The sequence below is a fragment of the Salvelinus sp. IW2-2015 genome, unplaced genomic scaffold (genome assembly GCF_002910315.2).
Source record: "Salvelinus sp. IW2-2015 unplaced genomic scaffold, ASM291031v2 Un_scaffold1060, whole genome shotgun sequence".
NCBI lineage: Eukaryota > Metazoa > Chordata > Actinopteri > Salmoniformes > Salmonidae > Salvelinus > Salvelinus sp. IW2-2015.
In genome coordinates, this window is record NW_019942712.1 from 500,309 (window position 1) to 509,315 (window position 9,007).

General features: G+C 41.8%; 1 protein-coding gene across 1 annotated transcript in view; it reads left to right on the top strand.

Moving 5' to 3' along the window:
- Positions 1-7,937, top strand: part of LOC112069628 (glucosidase 2 subunit beta) — a 76,692-nt gene extending 68,755 nt beyond the window's left edge. The window contains exon 10 of the mRNA XM_024136982.2: positions 7,764-7,937. Coding sequence (XP_023992750.2) covers positions 7,764-7,937 — 174 coding nt within the window. The remainder of the gene's footprint in view (positions 1-7,763) is intronic.
- Positions 7,938-9,007: the final 1,070 nt, after the last annotated feature.

Below are 9,007 nucleotides of genomic sequence, written 5' to 3' on the forward strand. Positions count from 1 at the left end.
TAAGAGGAGCCACAGTATTCTTAATGGGTGAACCAATCTCTCATCCAGCTCATTATAGACTCCTGTAAATGAGGGACAGTTTTATGGGCGTGTACCATCTATACAGCCTCATATAGACTCTCTGTATGAGGACCGTTTTATGGCGTTAGCCATCTCTCACCACGCCTCATATAGACTATCTGTATGAGGGACAGTTTTTGGGTGTACCATCTCTCACGCCCATATAGACTCTCTGTATGTAGGACAGTATGTTATGGGTCTTACCATCTCTCAACAGCCTGATAGAGACTCTCTGGGTGTCATGGGACAGGTTTGCATATGGTTTACAATCTCTCACAGCCCTCACTATTAGATTGCGCTGTATGAGACATATTAACCATCCGAACCCAAAGGATTGCTGTAGAGGGCACAAGTTTGTTATGAGCGTTTGACCCATTCTCACCAGCCTCATATAGATCTCTGTATGAGGGGACAGTTTTATGGGTTTACCATCTCCTCACAGCCTCATATAGACTCTCTGTATGAGGGACAGTTTTATGGTGTTACCTATCTCTACAGCCTCATAGTAGTATCAGACTCTCTGTATGAGGGACAGTTTTATGGGTTTACCATCTCTCACAGCCTCATATAGACTCTCCTGTATGAGGGACAAGATATATATGGGTGTACGATCTCTCACAGCCTTATAGACTCTCTGTATGAGGACAGTTTTATGGGTTTACATCTCTACAGCCTCATATAGACTCTCTCGTTATGAGGGACAGTTTATGGGTGTACCATCTCTCACAGCCTCATATAGACTCTCTGTATGATGGGCCAGTTTTATGGGTTTTACCATCTTCTCCACAGCCTCATATAGGACCTCTGTGATGAGGGACAGTTTTTAATGGAGTGTAGTCATATGCCTCTCACAGCCTCAATAGACTTCCTGTATGAGGGACAGTTTTAATGGCTGTACCATCTCTCACAGCCTCATATAGACCTCTCTAGTATGAGGCGACAGTTTTATGGTGTACCATCATCTCACAGCCCTCATATAGAGCTCTCTGTATGAGGGACAGTTTTATGGGTTTACCATCTCTCACAGCCTCATATAGACCTTTCCCTTCCCGTATGAGGACAGTTTATATGGGTGTACCATCTCCTCACAGCCTCATATAGCTCTCTGTATGAGGGACAGTTTTATGGGTTTACCATCTTCTCACAGGCCTCATATGACTCCTGTATCGAGGACTCAAGATTTTTGCCGGTGTACTCTCTCTAAGAGCCTCGAATATAGACTTTCTGTGAATGAGGGCACAAGTTTTTATGGGTGTTACGCATTCTCTAAAGCCTTTCTAATATAGACCATATCTGTATCGAGGGACAATTGAGGGACAGTTTTATGGGTTTACCATCTCTCACAGCCTCATATAGACTCTCCGTATGAGAGTGCTAAAGCATAGGTGATGACGCACTCGCCCCGTTAACCACAAGTTTGCTGGTTTAAACCCTGCTTCAGCTATTCCCCCTGTAAGTGCTACTACGCTACTATATGAATCAAAGGTCAGTCCAGAGGCCGACGTTATCTGTTAGCATTTCAGTACAATGGGGGGGAGGATCCCCTGATAATATCAGTACGGTGTGCTGGGTTAGAAGTACAGCGACGTCAGCACGTCTTTGTTGTAGGTATTCTATTCTGTTCTGGCTTATGCTTCTTTAGAAACTGGACAATGTTGGGGTGTCTGAAGTGTAGTTCGGTGCTTGACCTGACCAGCAGGAAATGGTTTCTGGGTACCCAGCTGGACCAATTTGACTGTGTCACACATCAAATATTGCAGTAGAGGCGAACCATCCCGTTTTTTTTGTAGTACTGAGTACTTAGTGTCTCTCAGAGAATCTCCATTGAAAATCCTGTTTAGTCCAAGATTAGGTTTAATCTGTGACTGGGGGAAACTGCCCCATAAAGTCTGTTTCTTTAGTCCAAGATTAGGTTTAATCTGTGACTGGGGGAAACTGCCCCGTAAATCTGTTTCTTTAGTCCAAGATTAGGTTTAATCTGTGACTGGGGGAAACTGCCACGTAAAGTCTATGTTTCTTGTTTGAACAGTATCTATGGATGCAAAAAGGGATCTTAGATCTATTATATGACTCCTCTACCCGATTACTCTCCTCCTCCCTGCACATCTTTCTTACAGTGTATAAACAATACAATAACACCACCATCATCACCCTTCTTGTCTTCTCGATGTCTAACTCTACCCGAACACCAGAAAGCCATCTTCTCAATTGCATAGTTCTCCAGTGCAGGCTCCAATGATCTCCTTTGCCGTTAGTGAAGGGCACACTTCATTTCCTCACATTTCCTTTGGATGTGAAACGGTGTCTCGGCGCGGTGTCTCTCTCACTCTCTCTATCACTCTCTCTCGCTATTTCTCTATCACTCTCTCTCGCTCTTTCTCTCTCTCTATCACTCTCTTGCTCTTTCTCTCTCTCTATCACTCTCTCTCGCTATTTCTCTATCATCTCTACTCCTCGCTCAATTTCTGCATCTATCACTCTTTCGCTCTTTCTCTCTCTCTACTCATCACTCTCTCTCGCTCAATTTTCATGCTCTCTTTAATCACTACTCGGTATCTGCTTATTTTTCAATCTCTCTAATCACACCTACTTCTCTCGCTCTTTATCTCTCGTCTTAATCCACTGTTCCGGCATCTTTCTCTCACTCTCTATCACTATTTTCTCTCCCTCTTATCACTCCTCTCGCTCACTTATCCGCACATCTCTCTCACTCCGTCTTTCTCTCTCTCTATCACTCTCTTCGCTCTTTCTCTCTCTCCGGGTCACTCTCTATCACTTTTTCCTCTCTCTCTATCACTTTCGCCCTTTCTCTCTCTCTCACTCTCTATCACTATCTTTCTCTCTCTCTATCACTCTCTCTCGCTCACTCTATCACGCACTCTCTCTCACTCGTATCACTCTCTCTCACTATCTCTCTGTCACTCTCTCACTCTCTGTCTCTCACTCTCTATCACTCTCACTCTCTCACTCTCTCTCACTCTCACTCTATCACTATCTCTCTTTTTCTTCTCTCTCTTTCTTCTCTCTCTGTTTGTGACCGTGTGCTTTGGAGGGAGACTATCATCAAGTGGGATTATGCTAACTAGCGTTAGCGCAATGACTAGAAACCGACAGGTACGCTAACGTATGCTAGTTTACTTACTGTTATTGAGCTAATTGCAAGAATCTCCCTTTAATGGCATAGTGTGCATGCTTTTTGTGTCACCATACTAGAAAGCCTTGGGAAATGTTTGAATCATATATTATGGAAAACCATCCAAAACCTCCAAAATACAAAAAACAGCTTACTTTCACTTTGATCGTTAAGAAACATATACTGTTAAGCAGCGCTCACATGCTACTATTGGGTGAATCACACAGCGAGTGACGACCTGATGTGGTTGTGGAAAAAACATTTTTTCATTTAGGAACATGTAGCCTATGTTGGACCGAAATGTATTCTCGGCTAGCTACTTCTCAAGCACATGTTGTGCTCTAGAAACTAATATGTAACCCTGTAAATACATGTATTTATTATAGAAAGATAACATGTTGAAAGAAATACCTGTCATCGAGATTACAAAGTCATTTCTGGAATAATAGGATTCACATTGTGAAAAGCACTACTTCCTGTTGAGATGCGTTACATAGACAATTGTACACTGTCTCTTTAAGAACATCAAGTTTGTGAGCTACAACATGCAGGAGACCAGTCATCCATTCATTGCTATGAACATGGATCTCCTGAAGAAGCTGTCCCTTTTCCTTTCTTTCCAGCCTAGTCTCATAGACAAGACGTAACATAGTAAATGTCAATCCGAGATACTTAAATTAGTATGATATGTTACGTTACATAAGACATGCAAAAAACGGAAGTAGGGTGGTTGGTCGGAGTGGGCGTATAACGTGAATCTCATCACGGAAATCAGCATTTTAGCTACTTTGCAACTTTCTTAGCATGTTAGCTAACACTTACCCTAACCTTAACCATTATAGCTAACCCTTACCCTAACCTTAACCATTATATTATAGCTAACCCTAACCCTAACCTTAACCATTATAGCTAACCCTTACCCTAACCCTAACCATTATAGCTAACCCTTACCCTAACCCTAACCATTATAGCTAACCCTTACCCTAACCTTAACCTTATAGCTAACCTTTCCCTTAACCCTTTAACTTTACTCCTAACCTTAACCATTATAGCTAACCTTTCCCTTAACCCTTTAACTTTACTCCTAAACTTAACCTTAACCATAACCTTAACCTTAACCCTTTAACCTAACTCCTTAAACTTAACCCTAACCTTAACCTTAACCCTTTAACCTAACTCCTTAACCATAACCTTTTTTTAAATGTATTTATTTTTTACCCTTTTTTGGGGTATCCAATTGGTAGTTAGTCTTGTCTCATCGCTGCAACTCCCGTACGGACTCGGGAGAGGCGAAGGTCGAGAGCCGTGCGTCCTCCGAAACACAACCCAACCAAGCCGCGCTGCTTCTTGACACAATGCCCACTTAACCCGGAAGCCAGCCGCACCAATGTGTCGGAATGAAACACTGTACTCCTGGGGACCTTGTCAGCGTGCACTGCGCCCCGGCCTGCCACAGGAGTCGCTAGTGCGCGATGGGACAAGGACATCCCTGCCGGCCAAACCCTCCCCTAACCCGGTACGACGCTGGGCCATTTGTGCGCCGCCCCATGGGTAAATGATAATATTTATTTGTACCACCCGTGACTGACAAACCTACATGCCAAGTATAGACCCTATTATTGTGTTCTGTGCAGGTTATTGAGAACTTTCTCTTTTAGTGTTTCCTCAGTAGGTTTCTTCAAGGAGAATGCCCCCACTTCTATATCAAAGATAATTTTAATTTTAAACACTGCAGTACATAATATAGTACATACTATAGTATTTATACTATAGTAAACTGTAAATACGAGGTTATCTTGCCAAAAACACTATAGTGAATACTAAATCAAATCAAATCAAATTTTATTTGTCACATACACATGGTTAGCAGATGTTAATGCGAGTGTAGCGAAATGCTTGTGCTTCTAGTTCCGACAATGCAGTAATAAATACTACAGTAAAATCCACAAAAAACTGTTTGTAACAACTAACTATACAGAATGTCTGGTATTTAGAGATCCTCATTCTGTTAGATCCCCAGAAGAGTAAAGGTCTACATTGCACTGACATATCCATCACAACCATTCTCTCGCCAACCTCACTGACCTGTAACCAAAGAGCCCGGAGGCCCTGAGACCTGAAATCACTACCCCCATTACGATGGAACAGCTCGTCAGAACGGCAAGAACAACAGAGGACGAGGAGAACGAGGAGTAGGATAAACACGGCCTACTGCTGAGGGAATTCAGTACATCTCGCTTACAAGAGGAGGCCTATGTCACTCACAGTTGGCTGTCAGAAATATAGGTCTGCCAAAACAGGAAAAACAAGACGTGGGGATTTTTATTTTATTTTTTACATAATTTGATAGTCTCAGTCGAATTTGGACCTCAGTCAATGCATGCGGGCAGCTATTTAAATTGCACCAGTTTCATTTTATGTAAATGTGGATTGCCCTCAACTCCCACCAAGCTTTTAGCCATCTATTTTGTTAAGGGCTGTATCTATAAGACAAGTCTCTCAAGTCAGCGCTGTGGGTAGGGAACCAAATGAAGTCTGTTTGATAATAATAAACTGGGAATTATCTGCTTGTCAATTCATTAATGGTTTCCAGTTTATGTTCCCATTTCATTTACCGCGGCCTGGCTTTCTCTCGGTTGACACATACCCACAGTGCCCCATTGAATTTCCAAACTATAAAATACACTGTCTGGGAAGAGACATAGTCCCTACTGTAGTTTATAGTTCCCTACTGTAGTTTATAGTTCCCTACTGTAGTTTATAGTTCCTTACTGTAGTTTATAGTTCCCTACTGTAGTTTATAAAGTCCCTACTGTAGTTTATAGTTCCTACTGTAGTTTATAGTTCCTAACTGTAGTGTTATAGTTCCTCCTGTAGTTCTATAGTTTCCTTAGTCAGTGCAATGCCGTACATGTAGTTTATAGGTTCCCTACTGTAGTTTATGGGGGTTCCCTATGTAGTTTATAGTCCCTACTGTAGTTTAATATAGTCCTACTGTACGTTTATAGTTCCTACTGTAGTTATAGTTCCCTACTTGTATGTTTATAGTTCCCTACTGTAGTTTAATAGTTCCCTAGCTGTAGTTTATAGTCCTAACTGTAGTTTATAAGTTCCTACTGTGTTTAAATAGTCCCTACTGTATTTATAGTTCCTACTTGTAGTTATAGTTCCTACTGTATTTATAGTCCGCTCCCTGTAGTTTATAGTTCCCTACTGTAGTTTATAGTCCCTACTGTAGTTTATAGTTCCCTACTGTAGTTTATAGTTCCTACTGTAGTTTATAGTCCCTACTGTAGTTTATAGTTCAGCCACTATTGTATTTTCATGTACTGGTTAATTTCAGGAATCATGTCTGGCAGCTTGAAGGTTCAACTCGTTTTGCGTTTCTTTTGAGTTTAAGTCGCCGCCGCAAGTGCTTGAATAATAGTCATAAAGGTAGTTGGACGATCTTTGTACTGAACGTGTGATAGGTGAATGAAATTGACTTAGACTGTTTCTCCAAGTGTGACAACAAAGACAAAGGTTGTGGTCAAAATTCGGTGTACTCTTCATTTTGAAGAGGATGTGCTCTTTAGTGTTACAATACAATATATTTGAGTAACAACATTAACTTGTCAATGACACAAACATATACCATAAAGATTAATACTGCACCTTTTTTAATACAATGATAATATAGTTCTTTGCTGCATTCCACATCATGTTCAATCTTTAAAATAAAAATAAACGTTTGAGTCATTTCCCCCCTCTGTCTCAAGAGCCCTGTGTTTCTGTCAACAGGCACCTTTCTGCATTGGAACCAGTGTCCTTGTGATCCTGAACAGGTGTTTAGTCTCCTCAGAGAAAGTGACCCACAATCCATTTGGCAATGTCTCTCATTCAAAGGGCTAGAAAAGTCACTGGCTCTCAGTGGTAGGAAGACAACATCATCACATCCTCAAACCAGACCTATATTCCATTGTCCCTGGTGTAGACGTGCCATATTTAGTCTAGTTAAGCATCAATGGTGCTCCACAAAAGAACGAATGCTTTGAACTGCACATATTTAATATCACTACAGTATCATTTTTTTGGGGGGGGGTGCCGATGCCTGTAAGCATCAACAAAATAAATCTACACAGCAGTAAATACACAAAGCACGATTGTGACCTCTCAACCTGGAGATAAGCATGTCATTCAATATTCAGCACAGGTTATACAGTCTAATAATTCACTCTCTTTAAAGACCCCCAAATTTAAGGTTATATTTGATATGACACATTTTCCCAATTAACACTTGCTTCAAACGTGGTACATCAAATACACCACCTGCATATGGTGCCCCGTGCGGCCAAAACAGCCACAGAACCCAGGCATGGCGTTTTGTGTCTGACTGTCTATTGAGAAACACCACACAGAGACTCACAGCTATGTAGCTGCAACAAACCAATGACCATGTCACTTCAACCCCTGTCACACACATCCTGCTTTATAGATGAATGCAGGGAGATACCCAAGGTCCTTTCAGAATACACTGTATATCTTTCACCTTGTTCTCTCTCCCCTCTCTCCTTCCATTACGTGTCCGTAGATCAAAGGGAGACATGGTGTGCCAGGCAGTCTGGCAGATGAAGACCCCAACATCAAGGCCGCCGTGAGCGGTAAGTCAGTACGCCTCGCCTCCCCTCTCCACCATCGCCAAAACCCCCTCCATCCTCCACGTCATTCCAAACCATCATGTTCCACAGATCGGCATCAGATCTAGGATGACTAATCTTGTGTGTGTGTGTGTGTGTGTGTGTGTGTGTGTGTGTGTGTGTGTGTGTGTGTGTGTTGTGGGTGGAGTATTCAGAATAAAAAAAAATTGCCATTTGAAAGACGTGTGTACTGTATGTGATGGAGTGGCAATATATTACATCTCTATACTGGTCCTCCTCCTGAACCCAGATCAGATACTAATCATGACTTCCTGAACCCAGCTCAGATACTCATCATGGCTTCCTAAACCCAGCTCAGATACTCATCATGGCTTCCTAAACCCAGCTCAGATACTACATAGAGAGTCGGTAAACATACTGTTATCTACTGTAGCAGGTTAAGGTAACATAACTGTATCTACGTATAGGGTTATATCATTACTGTGTAGGTCACTTATTCTTACTGTAGGGTGTAACAAACTGTATCTACGTTAGGGGTAACATACTGTATCTAACTTGGTAGGGGTAACATACTGTTTTATAGCCCGTAATATGTAGTAACCAACTTCTACTGGGGTAACATACTGTATCTATTAGGGTAACATTACTGTATCTACTGTAGGTAAAACTGTGTAATACTAGAATACTGTATCTACTGTAGGTAAAGACTGTTACTGTGTACTGACGTCGTAGAACTGACTGTAATCTACTGTAGGGTAACATACTGGTATCTACTGTAGGGTAACATACTGACTACTGTAGGGATAACCTGACTGTGTACTGTAGGGTAACGACTTGTGTACTGTAGGGTAACTGACTGTGTATTGTAGGGTAACTGACTGGTACTGCTAGGTAACATACTGTATCTACTTGAGGGAACTGACTGTGTACTGTAGGGTAACTGACTGTGTATTGATAGCGGTTAAACTGACTAATCTACGTAGTAGGGAACTGACTATCTACTGTAGGGTAACTGACTGTGTATTGTATGGGTAACTGGACTTGTACTGAGGTAACATACTTATCTATGAGGGTAACTGACCTGTGTACTGTAGGTACGACTGTGTTGACTGATGTGTATTGATGGTAAGCAGATGAGTACTGAGCTGGTTGAGCCTGATAGTTATCTGGCTGGTTA